Source organism: Rhinatrema bivittatum, chromosome 8 (genome assembly GCF_901001135.1).
Source record: "Rhinatrema bivittatum chromosome 8, aRhiBiv1.1, whole genome shotgun sequence".
NCBI lineage: Eukaryota > Metazoa > Chordata > Amphibia > Gymnophiona > Rhinatrematidae > Rhinatrema > Rhinatrema bivittatum.
In genome coordinates, this window is record NC_042622.1 from 89496368 (window position 1) to 89517614 (window position 21247).

At 49.0% G+C, this 21247-nt stretch overlaps 1 protein-coding gene across 3 annotated transcripts in view; it reads right to left on the reverse strand.

Moving 5' to 3' along the window:
• The window catches only part of CCDC180 (coiled-coil domain containing 180), a 597826-nt gene that overhangs the window by 331256 nt on the left and 245323 nt on the right, over window positions 1-21247 (reverse strand). For all 3 annotated transcript variants that reach the window (XM_029611950.1, XM_029611952.1, XM_029611951.1), the window contains one exon: window positions 15840-15962. In XM_029611950.1, the coding sequence (XP_029467810.1) occupies window positions 15840-15962 (123 nt within the window). The remainder of the gene's footprint in view (window positions 1-15839; window positions 15963-21247) is intronic.

The window sequence follows — 21247 nt, forward strand, 5'->3', positions numbered from 1 at the left end:
AGCAAGAACAGGCCGAAGCCTGAAATGCCAAGTCCAGGACATAGACAATAGAGGCGTTGTAGAACAGGCTGAAGTCAGGGCAGGCGGCAATCAAGGAGTGGTGGCAAGGCAAGGCTGAAGTCAAGTCCAGGAGAGAAGCTATAGAGTAGTCAGGCGGAGCAGAAGTCTGGACTAGGAGATGATCAGTAGCGTGGTCAGGCAAAGCAGAGGTCTGGACTAGGAGAAGATCAGTAGCGTGGTCAGGCAAAGTAGAGGTCGACTCCAGGAGAAGATCAATTGGGTAGTTGGGCAAAGCAGTGCTCAGGGCCAGGAGAAGATCAATAGCATAGTCAGGCAAAGCAGAGGTCAGGTCCAGGAGAAGATCAATAGCGTAGTCGGGCAAAGCAGAAGTCGAGTCCAGGAGAAGATCAGTCCGTAAGGAAAGCTGGGTAGCAGGAATGCAGGAACGAAGAAAGCAAACCAGGAATAGGAACTTGAGGGGAACAGGAACCAGGAACACAGAGGAATCACCAGGAGACAACGAAGTACACGACCAGCGTGGAGACCTGTTGCAAAGGCGACTAACGGGAGCTGAGCCCGGCCTTATATACTGGAGCTTCAGCGACGTCATCATCCGGGGCCACGGCCAAGTTCTTGCCGTGGGCCCTTCAAAAGAAACAAAGATGCGCGCATGCATGCCTAGGGAGGGGTGCGGCGCTGGACAACGGAGTCTCTCCACGGACCACACGGGGAGGTCCGCCGCGGAGCACAGGAGTCCATCGAGGAAACAGGAGCACCGAGGACGGCCCAAGGACGGAGCCGGTGGCCTACAGCCGCGAAGGAAGTGGAGCCAGAGCCTGGATTTGGCAGCAGAGGGTAAGAGGGCCTGGCTGCGGGCCTGCCGCGGCTGGCACACGCAACAGTGGCTTGTACCTGGTGAGCTCTTACTGGGTTGGTGAAATTGAGCCCAGCTGCTGCATAGCAGTGTTGTATACAATTAGTTATCCAATTTGACATTGCTCTTTTGGTTACAGGTGTGCCTAATCTGTTGGGACCATATGATACAAATAGTTGTGAAGTTTTCCTGCGAGTCTGCATTCTACACTTGTAGTATGCTAGCGCTGTTTTGCAGTCTAACATGTGTAGCAGCTTCTCATCAATAGATGCTTGAGGCTTCATGTAGAAAGTGAATTGCTGACATCACTTTCAGTAGAAATTTCAGGTGTGTTTGAAGGACCACCTTATCATGGAAAAATTGCATATAAGGTGGGTACTCTTCACGTAGAAGTAACTGCTACTAGAAAAAGGACTTTCTATGTTAGATATTTTAGAGATCCAGTTTCCAGAGGTTCAAAGGGAGCTTTAAGTAATGAAATGAGAACTATACTGATGATCCAAGGTATTGGTGGGCTTTCGGACTGGTGATCGTAGATGCAGGAGTCCTTTCAAGAACTAAAGGATGTATTAAAATAGGTATACCATTTTCAGAGGAATGATGTGCTGTAATGGAACTAAGGTGTACTCATATTGACGTAGTTGCCAGTCTAGATTGGGAAGGGCGGTATAAATAAGAAAGTAACTAGTGAAGCTTGCAAGTGAACAGATTTAGGTTATGAGATATACACCATTCAGAATAACTTTCTACTTGAAAGAATATCTGTTGCGGGTATGGACCCTTGGACCAAGGTGGAGTTGGCGCAATCTGCAGGGTGGAGCCCTTCAGGTCCCTACCGTCAGCTGGCAGAGCTGGCTGAGGCAGAGGCCCAACTGGAGTTTCACCCCTTAGGTTGAACCTTCGAGTACCAGAGCCAGCAGGTCTTAGGCGGGAGCCTCTGCTGGACTGGAGATCTGTGGAGAAAGGTTGGTCACAGGCCAGGGTATGGGGTAGGTAGTATAGGCATAGTCGGAGAGTAGATGATGGTCGAGGCAGGCAGAGTTCAGACTTGGTCAAGAGTCAGGCAGTGGTCAGTGGCAGGCAGAGTTCAAGTGTAGTCAGAAATCCAGCTGAGGTCAAAACCAGAGATCCATCCAAGGGTAAGCAGGATGGACAGGCAGGCAGAGAGGCGAGAAACAACACAAGCAGGAAGGCAAGGACACCGAAGACATTGAAGAACTGAACACTGACCACAAACGAAGATCAGACGAAGAATTGAAGACTGACCACAGATGATCATTACAGGAACAAGGAACAAAGAAGACCATGAACTGAAAAGAGAAAGACTAGAATGCTAAGATGAAGACCAGGAACAGATGAGCCAAAGAACAGGAACACTGAGGCAACTCACTCTTCTTCTCAGTAGTGGACCTATTGCCGAGGTGTGGATTGCAGGGAGAAAAGCTCTTTTATGGGCCAAAGGCTGCGATGTCATCCATGGGCACCACAGGCAATTTCCCACCACAGGCCCTTTAAGTTTTCCTGTGTCATGTGTGCACATGCCCAGTAGGCATAGGGAAGTACAGGAGCGATGATGTCTGCAGCGAGAGGATCCAGTGGCTCTTACCACGTTTGAGGTGGGCGTCCTAACCCACAGAAAACGGTGGGACACTGCAGTGTCGGCAGCTGGGCCGGGGTTGAAGGTAAGAGCAGCAACTTGTGGGGCAGCCTGTAGACCACCGATCACAACAGTAAGCCCCCTTCCAGAGGTTTTGGGTTTGTGGGGGTACCAGTAAGGAAATTTCCTTTGTATCCTTATGGGTTTCTTGGCTCAGTTAGTAACTTCTATAACTAAACAATTCTTTTTTTCCCCTACTTCATGCAATTCTAGGGACAAGGTGGAGCCACATACAAAGGGATGGTTTCTATTGGGCTGACAGGCTATGGACAAACGCCTCCTGTTGAGCAGACTGATTGTGAAGAAGCACCCACTTCTGGGCGACCAGGCAGTAGAAGAATGTTCTATTTTTGCTGAAGTCAGGCACACAGGATTTGTATTTCTGTGTCTTTGTCCTTGAAAGGGCCTCAGTCTTCTGCTTAACAAGGTAGATTTCCTTTTCCAAGCTTTCCTGGGCGTATCTCTCTTGTTCCAATTGTTCCTTTAGCTCAGGGGTCAGGAACCTATGGCTCGGGAGCCAGATATGGCTCTTTTGATGGCTGCATCTGGCTCGCAGACAAATCTTTAATAAAAAAGTAAAAATCTAACAAAATCCCCTAACCTCCTGACGCCCCCCAAGACCTCCAAAATTAATTTACTACAACCCCCACCCTCCTGACTCCCCCAAGACCTGCCAAAAGTCCAGCGGGGATCCAGCGGGGGTCCAGGAGCGGTCCGGGAGCGATCTCCTGGACTTGGGCTGTCGGCTGCCAGTAGTCAAAATGGCGCTGACGGCCCTTTGCCCTATGTCACTGGGGTCGACCAATGGCGGCGGTAGCCCCTGTGACATAGTAAGGGCAAAGGGCTGTTGGCTGCCAGTAATCAAAATGGCGTCAACGGCCCTTTGCTCTTACTATGTCACAGGGGCTACCGCCGCCATTGGTCGACCCCAGTGACATAGTGAGGGCAAAGGGCAGTCAGCGCCATTTTGACTACTGGCAGCCGACAGCCCAAGTCCAGGAGATCGCTCCCGGACCCCCGCTGGACCACCAGGGACTTTTGGCAGGTCTTGGGGGGGGTCAGGAGGGTGGGGGTTGTAGTAAATTAATTTTGGAGGTCTTGGGGGGCGTCAGGAGGGTGGGGGTTGTAGTAAATTAATTTTGGAGGTCTTGGGGGGGCGTCAGGAGGGTGGGGATTTTGTTAGATTTTTACTTTTTTATTAAAGATTTGTCTGAGAGCCCTGGACCCCCGCTGGATCACCAGGGACCTTTGGCAGGCCTTGGGGGGGGGGGGTGGGTTAGGAGGATGGGGGGTTGTAGTAAATTAATTTGGAGGGTCTTGGGGGCATCAGGAGCGTAGGGGGTTGTAGTAAATTAATTTGGTAGGTCTTGGGGGAGTCAGGAGAGTGGGGGGTTGTAGTTAGTATGGCTCTCACGAAATTACATTTTACGCCACATATTTAAAATATGTGGCGTTCATGGCTCTCTCAGCCAAAAAGGTTCCCGACCCCTGATCTACAGGCTTTGATGCATTCAGGTCCCCACTGGATGAATTCAGACGTGGACTAGTCAAATTATGGTTGATGTCACTGGAGCCATGGCATGGCTAGTATAATTGGGCTCACGGTTCTGGGTAGGACATGGAAGTTGATAACTTCTGTGTGTGAGAACTCAACATGCAATGTAAGGGGCACTGTGCACTGGGTGACCTGTCCTGGTAGGAGTTCTCTGTAGACAGATGAGAGTACTAAGGATGTTGTGGAAGGAACGGTAGGAATTTGTAACTGCTCGAGAAACTCTTGCTGTATGAAGTTCCCCCCAAAGCTGGAGTCCACCAATGCATGAGTGGAGCAACGTATGAAAGACTGCTCCTGGATGCAGGGTCAGTGCATTGCTGGGCATGCCCAGTAGGTGCCAGTCAAAGTTCTAGAAACTTTGACAAAAGTGTTCTGTGATTGGGCTCCATCCTGTGATGTCACCCATATGTGAGGACTACCATCCTGCTTGTCCTATGAGAATGTAGTGACATGTTTGGTTCCTCTTGGCACTCTATTCTGATTGCTTATGCTCTTTATCACGATCCTGGCTGCTAGGCAGCCTCCCCACCAGCAGATGTCCTCATGGAGACATCCACTCCCCTGTGCTGGCTACATCCTTGATGCTCCCATGATGCAGCAAGGCCAGCCCTATTTAGTCTTGCCTCTCCCACAACTTGGTGCCTCTTCATAGATTCACCTTGGTTCTTTGCATTGGCCCATCTTGCTTGGCTTTGCTTCTGGGTGGCTCCCATGGCCTTGTTTCACCTTGTCTTGTGGCCTTTCTGCCTTGTCCTGTGGCCTCCTTGGCCTTCCTGCCTTGTCCTACAGCCTCCTCGGCCTTCTTGCCCTGTTCTGTGGCTTCCTTGGCCTCCCTGCCTTGACCTGCAGCTTCCTTGACCTTCTTGCTCTAGTCTCAATTGATCTTGCCTTGTGGCCTGCTTAGGCCTTCTTGTCTGTTTCTCCCTTGTCTTGTTTATATGTACCTTGCTTTGTGTTACAAAGCAACTGAAATCTATTTTTTATGCAGGTTTATACTGCTGATTAGTAACATATGTTGTATTATATTATGTTTTTGGAAGAAATGTAATGTATTGTTTTCATGTGCTTATAAGTGTTGCTTTGCAATCCACATTGATCAATTTCTATTTGGATTTTAGCGGACTATAAGTACATGAAATAAACAAAGAAAAAAAATAAATAGTTTTCTTGTTTGCCTGTGTTTTTACATTCTTGCCCTGTTTTCGTCAACCTGTCCTGTCCTACTCTTGTCCTGTCCTGTCCAGTCCTTGTCTTGTTCAGTCCATGTCTTTTCCTACCCTGTTCTCCTTATGGCCTTTACTCCATCTGGGCCTCCTGTTCCAGCCCCTGTCTCTAGTCTCAGGTCTTGCCTCTTGTTCCAGCCCTGTCTCCAGCCCCTGCTTGCCTCTGGTTCCAGTCTGTGTCTCCAGTTCCAGCCCCTGCTTTCAGTTCCAGCTTTGTCTCCAGTCCCTATCTCATCACCTGTGCTTGCCTTGTTTCCAGTGCCTGCCCTGCCTCTAGACCCAGCTTGTCTCCAGATCCAGCCAAAGTTCTGCTGGCCACCAGAATCTGTAGACTCAACCCAAGGGGGAGGTGGCTGGTCAGGTGGAAGACCCTGTCCGGCTTTACCCTAGAGTCTGGACCTACTCCTGCTAGGGAAATCCGCCATCCAGCCAGATCCCCACTCCATGACACTCTTTTCCTGTGATTTTTTCTTAATCTTCAAAGCATCTTGGGTTTGGTCTTCGGAGATGAAACATGCGAGTGTACTGGTGCTATATGCTCCATGTGCCTTGTGATGGGCCTTGCTATGATCTAACCGATATGCCGAGCTTCACAAGCTCCAATGAGCCATGCTTTGGATGCTCAGATGTGCTGTGCTTCAGGCATTCTGATTAGTTGTGCATTTGGTACACCAATGCACTGAACATCGGCAGCTCTGGTGCATCATGCATTGAGTTTTTTGAAGCGCCGTGTGTCACTCACTTCAACACAACTTTTGACTTGGATTCCAACATGTCATGTGATGACTTATGTGTCCCCTTCATCGATACAATAGCCTTACTCAAATCACTCCTGGAGCATTCTGAAATGGTTCATCGTTGTATCATAGGCTTCAAATTTTTGGCCAGGATGGGCATGGAATGCATCAAGTGTGCCAGGGAATATTAGTCATTGAGTCTTTGGATCCTTGCCGATTCTTGGAGGATTTACTGTGACTGCTATGAGAGGAGGGAGTAGACAGGAAAATTGGTTCTTACCTGCTAATTTTCGTTCCTGTAGACCATGGACTGCTGGGTTATGCCTCCCTTTCAGCAGATGGAGACAGAGAAAAACTTGAAGGGCACCCCCTCTTGGTATGGTGTGTCACCTGCGATCCTTCAGTATAAACAATACCATAGCAGAATAACAAATTTTAAACCAACGGCTCGATCAAACTGGATAAGAAGAACATCAACTATGTACATATCAGGAGTACTCTGAAAACTGCGATCATATTCATAATCTTCTTCCAGATCTAAAAGAGAGAGATTGCTATGAATAAAAGGAAAAACCGAGCGAACTCTCAATGCAGAACACCCCCCTCGATGGGTGGGCGTCTGGACTGATCCGTGGGGCTACAGGAACGAAAATTAGCAGGTAAGAACCAATTTTCCTTTCCCTGTATGTACCAGGATGAGTCCAGAATGCTAGGATGTACCTAAGCTTCCCTAAATGGGGTGGGACCTAGAGAGTCTCACTCAAAGGACACTGTTCCCAAAACTGTCGACTTCCAGTGCCCGGACATCTAGACGGTAATGTTTAGCAAAAGTATGCAGAGACTTCCAAGTTCCCGCCCTGCAAATTTCTTGTAGCGAAACCAACTGGCTCTCTGCCCAGAAAGCAGCTTGTGATCGGATTGAATGAGCTTTGAGACTGTCCGGAACCGGCCATGCACAGCAAATATATGCAGATGTGATAGCCTCCTTCAACCACTGGGCGATGGTCACCTTCGACGCCTTATGCCCCTTCTTGGAACCACTCCATAGAACAAAAAGATGATCTGAAGCCCTAAATTCATTGGTGCCCTCCAGGTAACGCAAGAGAACCTGCCTGACATCCAACCGCCTCAATTCTCTAGCATGAGGAGTATCTCGATCCAAACCTGGGAATGCCGGTAATTCCATAGACTGATTCAAGTGGAAAGCAGAGATGACCTTTGGAAGAAAGGATGGCACTGTCTGAAGCGACACCCAGAATCAGAAAAACACAGAAAAGGTTCTCGGCAGGAAAGGGCCTGAATCTCCGAGACCTTCCTGGTGGAGCAGATAGCCACCAAAAATACCATCTTGAGGGTCAAATCCTTCAAAGTAGCCCTCTTGAGAGGTTCAAACGGAAGTTCACACAACACCCGAGCACCAAATTCAGACTCTGCGAAGGACAAACGGCACAGACCCGAGGGTTTAAGTGCTTCACTCCTCTGAGAAAGTGTACCACATAGGGATGGGCCACCAGAGACATCCCCTTAACTTTTCCATGAATTCAGCCCAAGGCTGAAACTTGCACCCGGAGGGAACTATAGGATAATCCCTTGCCTAGGCCCTCTTGTAAAAAGGCCAGGATGTGCGGTATTGAAGCGTGATGAGGAAGGATCCCTTGCCCACTAGAGATGTGAATCAGAACCGGAATCTGATCGGTTCCAGTTCCGACTCAAATCTTAAAATTTTTATCGTCCGGCTCGATTTTTTTTGTTATCGGCTGCGCCCGATACGATAACAAAAAAACCCTCCCCCACCCTCCCGAACCCCCAAAAAATGTTTCAAAATTACCTGGTGGTCCAGTGGGGGCGCAGGGAGCAATCTACCGCTCTCGGGCCATTGGCTGCATTAATAAAAATGGCGCAGATGGCCCGTTGCCCTTACCATGTGACAGGGAAGCCATGCCATTGGCCGGCCCCTGTCACATGGTAGGAGCACTGGATGGCTGGCGCCATCTTTAAAGATGGCGCGGGCCATGTCCGGCCATGGCCGGCGCCATTTTTAAAGATGGCGCCGGCCATCCAGTGCTCCTACCATGTGACAGGGGCCGGCCAATGGCATGGCTTCCCTGTCACATGGTAAGGGCAAAGGGCCATCGGCGCCATTTTTATTAGTGGCAGCCGATGGCCCGAGAGCGGGAGATCGCTCCCCGTGCCCCCACTGGACCACCAGGTAATTTTTAAAGGTTTTGGGGGGGTCGGGAGGGTGGGGGAGGCTAAGGGGTATGTTTTAAAGAGTCGGGTGGGTTTTTTTTTATCAGGCCATCGGCGCCATTTTTAATAGTGGCAGCCAAAATGGCGCCGATGGCCCGAGAGTGGGAGATCGCGCCGGGACCCCCCCCCCCCCCCCGCTGGACCACCAGGTAATTTAAAACATTTTGGGGGGGTTCAGGAGGGTAAGGGATTCGTTTTAAAGGGTCGGGGTGGGTTTAGGGGTTGTTTTGGTGTGCCGGTTTTCCCGCCCTCCCCCCAAATAACTCCCATACCCGATTAATGATTTTTCACGATAAATCGGGGGAATTTGTATTGTATCGCGCACTCTAACGGTTTTTGACGATTTAAAAAATATCAGACGATTTTTTAAATCATCAAAAACGATTCACATCCCTATTGCCCACTACACCAAGAATCAAAGACTTTCCACACCCTGCCATAGGTGAGAGAAGTAGAGGTTTTCCGTGCCCATAGAAGAGTAGAGATGACAGCGTCAGGATAGCCTTTCTTCCTTTATTGCCTCCTCTCATAAGCCAGGCCACTAGACAAAAGCGAGCCGCCTAATCAAAAAATACTGGACCCTGACGCAGGAGGTTCGGAAGATGACTCAGGCGTAGCGGACCATCCATTGCCAGATTGACTAGGTCTGCAAACCATGGTCTCTGGGGCCACTCCGGAGCAACAAGGATAACCTTTCCTCGATGAACTTCTATTCTTCTCAGAATCTTTCCCACGAGCGGCCATGGAGGAAACACGTAAAGCAGAACGTCATGGGGCCAAGGAAGTACTAGGGCATCCACTCCTTCTACTCCATGCTCCCTTCTGCGACTGAAGAATCTTGGGGCCTTCGCATTTGCTTGAGTCGCTATCAAGTCCAAATGGGGAGTGCCCCATCGACGAGAGAGCCATTGCCTCCGCAGACAACTCCCACTCTCCGGGATCCAGGCACTGATGGCTCAGGAAATCTGCTTGGACGTTGTCGACCCCGGCTATATGAGAGGCCGCCAAACAAGCGAGATGGTGCTCTGCCCAGGCCATCAACTATAGACCAGTGAGCCTGACTTCAGTGCCGGGAAAAATAGTGGAAACTATTCTCAAGATCAAAATCATAGAGCATATAGAAAGACATGGTTTAATGGAACACAGTCAACATGGATTTACCCAAGGGAAGTCTTGGCTAACAAATCTGCTTCATTTTTTTGAAGGGGTTAATAAACATGTGGATAAAGGTGAACCGGTAGATGTAGTGTATTTGGATTTTCAGAAGGCGTTTGGCAAAGTCCCTCATGTTTTGCTCAGGCTTGTGAACCCTTGGGCCGACGGGAGGATGGAATACCTTAGGAGGAAGATCCGTAGGTTCTCCCGTCAGGTGGCGAGGCAGGAACAGAAGACGTGACCAGCTGACCCTCGGCACTGGAGACAGAGGCGACTGTGGAGGCAGACGAAGAGTCGTGACGTCGAGGAAAGGAACTGTGTCTTTGCCACTGGAAGCCCGCGGTCCCCCCAGGAGGAGCCCGTAGGGACCCAGACCACTGGGACTTAGGTGGACTTTTGAGAGGTCAAGAAGTCGATTGTTCGGTGCAAGGGCTGACTGGAGCTTCACCCCTGGAAGCCCACGGTCCCCCCAGGAGGAGCCCGTAGGTACCCGGGCCGCTGGGACTTAGGTGGGCCCTTGGAGACGATGGTCAAGAGGAAGTCCAAGGTCAAGTGCCAGAGGGTCGTCGCTTACCAGTCCGAGGTCACACACTGAGGGATCACCACTTGCCAGTCCGAAGTCAAACACCAGGAATCACAGCTAGCTGATCCGAAGTCAGGAACCAGGAACACCAAGACAAGTCAGGAACAATGATCCGAAGTAGAAGAACTCACTGAAGCAAGCAGACCTGACTAACCCAAAAGTTGCCAAGTTGAGGAATGAGCAGAGGAAGCCTTCTTTTATACTTCCTCTGCTCTAGCTCATAGGGAACAGCTGAACCTGGTTAAAGGGATCAGGTCCCTTTAAATCTAATGAGGAGGCACGACCTTGTGCCTAAAAATGGTGGCGGCCATCTTGGATTTCCTCCACGGAGGAGATGCTGCAGGACGCCGCTAGGGAGGAGCAGGGACGGCTCCCCACCCAGCGGCCAGAGCGGGGACCTGCACCGAAGTGACGGGCATCGGGTCAGTGGCCTTCCACGAGCGTGGAACACAACACCTCATGAGAGGCTTCTAAGAAAACTAAAAAGTCATGGGATAGGAGGCGATGTCCTTTCGTGGATTATAAACTGGTTAAAAGACAAGAAACAGAGAGTTGGATTAAATGGTCAATTTTCTCAGTGGAAAAGGGTAAACAGTGGAGTGCCTCAGGGATCTGTACTTGGACCGGTGCTTTTCAATATATATATAAATGATCTGGAAAGGAATACGACGAGTGAGGTTACCAAATTTGTGGATAATACAAAATTATTCAGATTAGTTAAATCACAAGCGGATTGTGATAAATTACAAGAGGACCTTGCAAGACTGGAAGATTGGGCATCCAAATGGCAGATGAAATTTAATGTGGACAAGTGCAAGGCGTTGCATATAGGGAAAAATAACCCTTGCTGTAGTTACACGATGTTAGGTTCCATATTAGGAGCTACCACCCAGGAAAAAGATCTAGGCATCATAGTGGATAATACTTTAAAATCATCAGCTCAGTGTGCTGCAGCAGTCAAAAAAGCAAACAGAATGTTAGGAATTATTAGGAAGGGTATGGTTAATAAAACGGAAAATGTCATAATGCCTCTATATCACTCCATGGTGAGACCACACCTGGAATACTGTGTACAATTCTGGTTGTTGCATCTCAAAAAAGATATAGTTGTGATGGAGAAGGTACAGAGAAGGGCAACCAAAATGATAAAGGGGATGGAACAGCTCCCCTATGAGGAAAGGCTGAAGAGGTTAAGGCTGTTCAGCTTGGAGAAGAGATGGCTGAGAGGGGATATGATAGAGGTCTTTAAGATCATGAGAGGTCTTGAACGAGTAGATGTGAATCAGTTATTTACACTTTCAAATAATAGAAGGACTAGGGGGCATTCCATGAAGTTAGAAAGTAGCACATTTAAGACTAATTGAAGAAAATTCTTTTTCACTCAACGCACAGTAAAGCTCTGGAATTTGTTGCCAGAGGATGTGGTTAGTGCAGTTAGTGTAGCTGGGTTCAAAAAAGGTCTGGATAAGTTATTGGAGGAGAAGTCCATTAACGGCTATTAATAAAATTTACTTTGGGAATAGCCACTGCTATTAATTGCATCAGTAGCATGGGATCTTCTTAGTGTTTGGGTAATTGCCAGGTTCTTGTGACCTGGTTTGGCCTCTGTTGGAAACAGGATGCTAGGCTTGATGGACCCTTGGTCTGACCCAGCATGGCAATTTCTTATGTTCTTATGCTTCCAAGGCTACCGGACGACTCTTCGTTCCCCCTTGACGGTTGATGTACGTTACCATCATTGCATTGTCGGACAAGACCCGTACAGCCTGATGGTGGATGAGAGGAAGAAACTTCCGCAATGAAAAGCGCATTGCTCTCGTTTCCAGGCGACTGATGGACCACTGTGCTTCCTGGGGCGACCACTGGCCCTGGGCCGACTGAGATTGGCAAACTGCGCCCCAACCGGACAGGCTGGCGTCTGTTGTCACAATCACCCACTGAGTCCATGCCACGCTGCAAGTGGTCAAGGACCAGACACCAACCGAGACTACCCCTGGCTGGCTCCAGAAGCAGCAAGGGGATCTGGAAATCCTCTAACATCGGATCTCAATGGGAACGCAAAGGGAAAGCAATGGGAAAGCAAAGCCTTCTGTAAAGGTCTCAGATGAGTGAAAGCCCAGGGTACCAACTCTAGAGTAGATGCCATAGAAACAAGAACCTCTACGTAATCCCAGATCCTGGGCATCGGCAGGGACAAGAGACGACGAACTTGAGACGTCAGCTTGGCATTCCGATCTTGCATGAGGAAGACTTTGCCAACTCAGGTGTTGAACTGCGCTCCCAAAAAATCCAGGACCTGGGAAGGGTTCACGTAGCTCTTGGCATGATTGACGATCCAACCGAGAGAGTGGAAGCGGTGTAACACCTTGTGGCCTGCCAACCTGCAAAGGTCTTCTGACTTCGCCCAAATGAGCCAGTTGTCCAAATATGGGTGAACCAGCACCCCCTCCCACCGGAAAGCTGCCGCCACTACCACCATCACCTCGGTGAAGGTGTGGGGGGCTGTCGGCAAACCGAACGGGAGTGCCTGAAACTGATAATGCTTCCTGAGCACCATGAAGACCAGGAACCGTTGATGATCCTTGTGGATCCCTATGTGCAGATACGTCTCCGTTAAGTCCAATGAAGCAAAAAATTCTCCTCTGTGCACGGCTGCAATGACGAAGTGCAGAGTCTCCATCCGAAAGGGAGGCACTCAGAGGGCTTTGTTCAACTTCTTCAGGTCTAGAATTGGCTGGAAAGAGCCTCTCTTCTTGGGGATCACAAAATAGATGGAGTATCTGCCGGTCCCGCACTTGTCCGGGGGGACAGGGACAATGGCTCCAAGATCTTCCAGCTGACGAAGGGTCTGACCCACAATCCACTTCTTCACTGGGGAACCACAGGGAGAAACCAAAAACAGGTCTCGAAGAGGACAAGCAAAATCTAAAGTGTAACCGTGTTCTATGATGTTTAGAACCCACTGGTCTGACATTATTTTAACCCACTCCTCGAGAAACAGGGAGAGTCGTCCCCATATCGCCGGGATGGAGGAATGGGTTGGCGTTATCTCATTGGGAGGACTTAGCGCCCGAGGAGCCCTGGGAGCCTCTGTCGCAGGTAGACCTATGTCCACAAAAGGAATGAGCCCAAGCCTGAGACCTTGCCGAGGGCTGCTGCTGTCCAAAAGAGGGCGCCCTGCTCTGGCGAAAATGGTGCTGACCACAAAAACAAGAACGGGACAGGCCAAAACTCCTGGGGACTCTAGGCTTGTCTTCAGGCAGCTTATATACCTTATTGTCTCCCAAGCACTTGATGAGCCTCTCTAAGTCATCCCTGAAAAGGAACTTCCCCTTGAAAGGAAGTGCCCCCAGCTGAGACTTGGAAGAGACATCGGCCAACCAGTTGTGGAGCCGCAGAAGCCTCCTGGCCGAAACCGCAGAGACCATCGTTTGGGACGAGGTACGGAGGAGATCATACAAGGCATCGGTGCCATACGCCACAGCCGCCTCCAAGCGCTCTGCTTGCTCTGCTTCCTGAGGGGACAAATCCTTGGCACTCAGAAGCTGTTGGACCCATCACAGGCTAGCTCGCTGCCACCCTGACACCGAGCGCCGAGACCTCAAAAATTCTCTCAAGAAGGACTTCGAGTTTTCTGTCCTGCAGATCCTTCAGAGCCGCAGCTCCTGCCACCAGAATAGTGGTTCTCTTCGTGACAGCCGACACGGAAGCGTCCACCTTCGGAATCTTGAGAAGCTCTAAGGACTCTTCAGGCAAAGGATAAAGGTTTTTCATGGCTCTTCCAACCCACAGGCCCACCTCCAGAGTATCCCACTCCCAAAACAGCAAATGTAAAAGCATTGGATCGAAAGGAAAAATCCTAGCTGGAGCCTGAAGACCAGATCAGACAGGGTCCACTATGTCGAGACCTGTACTCTTCGGGGAGGCCGGAATCCCCAGCTCGGCCAGGACATGAGGGATCATCGGATCAAGCTTGTCCCTCCGAAACAACTGGAGCACCCGCGGGTCGTCACCCTCTACCAGCACGGACTTATCAGGATCATCATCCCGATCCGCACAGGGAAGGTCTGGGGCCGCCAGGTCCAGTGGATCCACAGCTAGGGGTTCTGGCAGATCCGAGGTTCTGTTTCACACCACATGGATATGATTGGCCTCCTGAGTCTCTGATGTCCTGGGGAATTTCAAAGGAGGAGGATCCTCCAACAGCGGGGCCCCCCCCCCCCCCGCCCCTTGAATTCCCCTGCTGTGAAAGGTTTGCCACATAGGCTTTGTGCATTAAAAGCACATGGTCTGCCGAAAAAGGGTGCTGGTCCTTTAAGACCCCCCCCCCCCAGGGGGTCCTCCGAATGCTAGGAGAAGCTGGCCATGTGCCCCGAGGACTCTCAGGGCTCAAATCGGACAGTGAAAGAGGTGGAGGAAAATCCCCTCCCCTTGCAAGCTGATCCTCCGTGGTCAGTAAAGGATTCAAAATGGCCACCATTCCTGCACTCCGTGGGAATGGAGGAGGACGACCCTCATGGTCCGGCTGCTGCACGCCCACACCATGGACCCTCCACCCCCCCGGGAAGACATCGGGAGCAGAGGATGTCACGGGAGAGCCGCGTGGCTGGCTCCCCACAGGCCGAACAGCGGAATGCTTGCAGCATGGCTCGGTGAGCACTGAGCGAGGGAATCACATAGAAATACCTCCGGAGCCTAGGAGACCTGAAAAACAATCTGTATTTATTTATTTATTTAGTGAAAAAAAGGCCTCACCAGAGGAATGTGACTTCTCTGGGTGAGGGAAGTCTCACCAGAGGAATGTGAATACTCTGGATGGGGGAGGGACCGGACCGCTGGTAGGCACCCGAACACAAACAGTCACCGAGTCCGGGAACAGGAGCAATCAGGGTCACTAGCCCTGCCTTCAACCAGGGGGGATGGTCCCACTAGGACCTACCAATCCCCTAGGAGGAACCATACTCCTACCTGGTTTCCTTGGGTTTTTGTGTTTTTTTTTTTAAATCCATTTGACTGAGCCGAAGTTATCAACTTCTTATATTTTTTATTTATTTATTTTTAAGAATAGCCCTAAAGGATCAGGACTGCAGGTTCTGCTACCTTCATCTGCTGGAGACAGAGAAATACTGAAGGATCGCAGGTGGCACACCATACCAAGAGGGGGTGCCCTTCAAGTTTTTCTCTGTCTGCATCTGCTGGAAGGGAGGCATAACCTAGCAGTCTGGACTGATCCGGGTACGTACAGGGAATGACAATTTCTGGAGGTGGACCTGCTTCATCCCTCTGCTTTATGGGCAGCTATTTTAGCTGCTCTGGATTTCTGAGCCTTTGGTGACACAATCAGTTCAGTTTTGCTGGTCGTGGTCCGGGCTTAAACAGAAATAGTAGTAGTTGTAGTTATCAGTAATGGACATTATCTGTCCACATGAACAATACTTAAGCCCGCAGGGTTTCTTCAAGACCATTGTAGGAATTAGCATGGAAAAGAAACTGAAGAGAAAAATTATTTCTGTGGAGAGACAGAAATAGCTGTCCATGTAGAGCATGGACAAAAACAGACTAAAGAGACTCTGATGCAACACCTGCACAAGAACTCTCACACATGCTCAGTAGAGTTCAAAGCTCTACTAGGTTGGAGAGACAGATCCATCTGGGGTTGCCTGATGACATCACCCACAGATCATGGCTAATTCAGCCTGCTTATTGACAGAAAATTTTATGCATTACTCCCTCAAAAATGCTCATTACTAACCTGTAAGTCCTGCTAACCCAGGATACCCACAAGAGTTGCTTTACAATACTTGCATCAATGAGCTCCAGCTCTTCCTCAAACTTTTTTTGGAGTCGTCCAACCAATGGGAAGAGATTTGCAATAACGAACTTCTGAGCCTCTTCTAAGTAGCAAACTTTCAAATCCACTAGCTGCGTCTAATGACAAAATTAGCAAGTTAATGACATAGAAATGTGGCAGTTTCACTATCGTAATTTTAAATATAAATCAGGATACAGTCTATAGAAAGAAGAGCACCTAACATTATAGTTCTCTACCCCATATATTACACAAGAACAGCCAGAAATGTACTACCAAAAGTTAATTTAACATTTAAACATGCATGGCATAAGAAGAATATATAATGATGTCTATTTGAGGTATCCTTCATTTTCAGGCACTGTTCATTTATAAGGTGAGTAGTTTTCAAAATTATCTTGTGTTTTAGCCCCCATCTTCACTCATGAACAGTGAAAATAAAACCTAAACTTGGGAGAAAGAAACATTTATCCCAGCCATTTTGTCTCTGTGGTGGGGATGGATGTTATGATATGAGGAGGGATTGTCAATGAGCTGAAGATGAACTGAGAAGTGGGGCACTCCATGGCCTAAAGTAAAACAGATTGTCATGTTAGAAGATAATCTCTTAAAAGTCCAGCTCCCAGGTACTGCCAAAGGGTAACGTGGCCTGTGTGGCCATGAGGGTAGCAAGGCAACTGTCCTTGCCGACCCACTTACCCTCTCTTGGTATTATTGTCCATTCTAACATGGGGTCATCCATATGGATCCAGAAGCTGAGGAACATGTAGAGGGGTTGCAAGGAGGCAGGTCTTCTGTATTGAAGGTATTCAGTAAGAACAAATAGATTTTCTTGAGCCCCTTTCCCGAGAGGTTCTGAACTGTCTTTTGGTAAATGTTAATAAGAGTCAGAGAAAACCAGATGACATAACAGGGCTTTGAGGAAACCACATCAGACAGCTAGAATTCTTTTTCCAGGCATTGGGAAGAGTGACATTTCCATCCTAATATGCATACAAGATGTTGTTGCACAGTGGATAATCATCAGAAGTGATGGTTGGTGCTGGAGAGGTGGAATGGTTGGGCCAGAACTGGAAGCACCATTCAGCTGGTTCAAGGACATCAGATAAAGTAATAGGAGTATAATATGAGGAAGAGGTATTTCCAGGAAGGATGCCATCACTTTGCAGGCCGCTGATGGTTTGCATATATCTCCCCATGCCAGTAGAGTGAGAGTCACGAGGAGTGCTGTGAACATCTTGGCAAAGTCAGCCACAATAGCAGGTTCATTGGTACACAGCCAGCATTGGGAGAGTTTAAGACCAGAGCTGTTAGACTGAAACAACTTGATGGCCTGTTTGTAGTGACAGTATAGATATAAGCCAGGAAATTCACCAGGCAAGAAGCACAGGACCAGGAATACTGACAACATTATGACCAAGAACCTTGATCTTACAGCATGACGAGACAGCAAAGCAGTTCCAAGGACCGGATGGGAGCACCTACTCACTGTCAAGAGAATCCACATGGTCAGGGGATGAGTGGTAATCGAATGATGATTCAGATCTAGATGACGTCTCAACTTCCTGAGACTCAGATGATGTAGCTGCACCTGACTCCAGGGGCCACCTGGCTGTGTCAGGACTCACATGAGGACTTAGGAGATGCACTGACTTGGAGAGATTTATGCAGGGTCGGGTATGCCTCACCAACATCGACAAAGGCTACAGTGTCTCCACCAGGATCCAAAGGGGCCACTCTGGTAGGATTACAGGAAATAGTCTCTGCTTGGTCTACTAAGATCTATGGCTCTGGCTCATAAGACTTTTTGCAGTGGCTGACGTGTACCCAATAATCAAATCCCTGCAACTTTAAGATTGAGTGATTGACCAACAGCACTTGGTATGTGCCTTTTCACCTAGGTTGTAAACAGTTCTTTCTCTGGGACACTTTTTAATAAACAAAGTCACCTGGCTGGATGTCAGGATAGATGCTGGGGTAAAAAGACTCTGAAAAAACAGAGGCCACCTTCTGGAAAATTTTCTGGACTTATCAGTGGAGCTGTGAAGTGAAATGTAAAATCAGCTCATCTTAGGTAAAGTCCATGTCAACTGGGAGACTGGGCATGGAAGGCACGGGCATCGGGAAGCCCATGATGATTTCATGGGGAGTAAGGCCATGTTTTCAATTTGGCATATTCCTCATACTTAAGAAAACGAGTGGGAGAGCAGAGTGTCACTTTAAAAAAGTCTCATATCTATTTTTGGTCAATGTATTCTTCAGGACTTAATTTAAATATTCAAAAAAGTTCTATCCCCAGTGGAGCTGAAGGTATTTAGCATCCCAGGAGGGATGCACGTTACCAACCTGGAAAATCTATTTTTGGGACAACTGGCCAAGCTCGTTGTCCTGGGTTTCGTGGACAACAATGCTTACAATAAAATCCCTTTCATTTTAAGCATTACGACATCAACTTTGCTGCATTCTATGTGGATAACGAACAAGTACTGGACAAACCTGTAAAACTGGACTTTGAAAATGGGGGCTGTGTGACAGAATACATGCAGCTGGTACAAGCCACTGGGAAGCATCTGAAAGACAGCTCTTTGCTGATTGACCAATACAAGTTTTCCCAAGGTTACACTCTGTTGCCTTGACCTTTGGACCTGTCGCCTGATCAGGAGTATACAGACCACTACTATCTGATTAAAACGGGTAATTTGTGGGTCAAATTCCATTTTGCTACAGGGTTGCCCCACACCATGGATATGATCATATATTTTGTTTTTGACAACATAATAAAAGTCAATCACAGAGGGAACATACTGTTTGAATCCCTGTGAACATGAACACTGTACAGATCTACTGTGTGTTAAAGAGGGACCCATATGTCGTGGAATCTTTTTTAGATGTCCTACCCTGCGACTGGTTACCCAATGTACAACTGTCATGGAGACCTGTGGGATTAGTGGTGAATACCCACCACCATTGTTGCGGTCCCGACCGCTTCCCTTCTGTTAGGGCCCAAGCCCGCCTACCTCCGCTTCAGGGATCACCGCATTCCGCCCGCTCCGGACCCCAGGGGCTTCTCTCACTCCACGTGGCGGCCGCCATTACGTGCCTGCTTCCAGTCAATCTCGCGCGCGCAAGGACGTCCCTCTTGAGCGCCCAGCTCCCGGAAGCCTGGCCCTGCCCGTACTGCTGATGTCACGCCCAAGTCCCGATATAACCGGCGCTCAAACTCTCTTTCATCGCCTTGCAACGAGGTTCACAACTCCGTAGTTGTTCTTAGTTGCGTTCCTGGTGATCTTCACGTTGTCTGCTTCTGACTCCGGTTTGCCTCTGACTCCTCTTCAGCCTGCTGCCTGCCTCCAACTCCGGTTTGCCTCTGACTCCGCTTCAGCCTGTTGCCTGCCTCCAACTCCGGTTTGCCTCTGACTCCGCTTCAGCCTGCTGCCTGCCTCCGACTCCGGTTTGCTTCTGACCTCCGCTTCAGCCTGCAGCCAGCCTCTGACTCCGGCCTGCTTCCAACTCCGCTTCAGCCTACAGCCTGCTTCAGACCTCCGGTTGCTACAAACTCCGCAGCCGCCCGCTGCCCTTCCTTCAGCCGGCACCTCGGCCCTGTGCAGCCGGTCCCCTGCCTTCCGGGTACCTTGGACTTCCTTTCCTTTCTCTTTACTCTGGTCCCGGTCTATGCCTATCTCAGCCTCTGGACTTTCTGTCTCAGTTCCAAGTCCCGAGGACCCGGGACCCTACGGGCTCCTCCCGGGGGGGTCCCTGGTTCCTGCGTGAACTCCTCAGCTTGTGGCTCCGCCTCCCGGCCTACCCTGCCTCCCTAGGTAGGTCGGCCCAAGGGTCCACTATCTCTCCAGCAGTGTCCAACTGCAACACCCATGACTTCCTCGGCAAACACTGGTTAAGTATCTACGAAACAGAGGACCGGGTCAGGAAGCTTTTTGATTCTTATGATCAGCCTCCGACAAAGTGTGGTTTCCAAACAACATAATGGACTTTCTAAATAAACACTGTGTGTCTATTTCATACCACCACAAGCATCTGCAATATCCTCTCTCCTCAGCCTGAAGTTACCATTGTGTATTACAAAATATATTAAAATTATATATCATAGACATAATGAATAATGATGCAATAGTGCTAGGTTTTGTAAAAAAACAACAAATGAAGAAAGCAACGTGTATTTCCAAACCTTCAGATGTGTATTTCCTATAATGATTGTGTCAATAAAATACCCTTGTAAATGAATCAGAGGCTCTCATCTTCTTTTAAAAAAGGTATTTTTTTTATTAACAAAGATATTATATACTCAGCCACTGGTAACTGTGAATCAATTTACGTTTTTTATGGGTGATTGTTTGTTTTTTATGAGTTTGGAGAACATTACAGTGGCAGAACCTGTGGTCACTGAGGGGCTTCCTTTCAAGTGCGACAGTAGCTCCTTGTTGTTCGCATTACCCACCACCATGGCAGACATGTTGAATTCAGCCAGGCTTCACATGAACTCTTTCCAGCCTTTTGGTCTCTTCCGTAGCAACAGAGCTTGGGTCTGCGTAGTCCGCAAACCAGGTTGAGCAGGTTAGAACCGTCAATATGTCATGCTTGGCGGCCCACGGGCAATTTTCATGGACCACTGCTCTCACCTCTGGGCCTGGGACCCTGCCTTGACTGCCCGACACCAGGAAAGGCTACCCGTCGTGGACTCAGCGTGTTGGTACACTCCCCTCCTCCTGCAGGTTTGGTTAACCTTGAGAGTCTAGGGTAATCAAGCAGTGCTGCCTGGGAGGGGGAGGGGTAAAATATGCTCAATCTCCAATACTTGATCCCTTGCTCATCTGACTGCAGACAAAATGACCCCAAGATGGGAGAATGGTCCGACCAGTTGAAGAGGGCTATAACAGCAACAGCCCAAATTGATGATTGTCATAGCAGATCGTATACCAGCGAGTCCCAGAACCGGTTCAGAGTATATCAGAGTCCAAACTAGTAGTGAGGGTTCTTCCATCAGATTCAGGTGTTATCACTCCCCTCTTGAGCTCTTGAGCGCTGCTTCTAGAATGCCTCCGAAGCTGCTTGCCGCCTTTGCCAGCCCTCTGTCAGCGTGCAGTCTCCTTAGTCGCTGTGGGTACCCCCGCATCCAATTCTGTCTTGACTTTGATACCCTTCTGTCATAGGAATTTTTCTGCCGCATCGGAGGATCTTGCAGTACAGGAATGGCCGCTGATGTTGAAAAATAGTCCAAATGGGCCACTTATAGCGGACATTTTCTGCCCTCAGCGTCTCTGTAATATTTTTCATGGCTTTGCGTCATTGTAGGGTGGTAGCTGATAAATCGTTATAAATTTGTATTTTTGCACCTTTCCACAAAATGTTCCCCAATGATCTCACCTTATTCATAATAGCCTCCTTT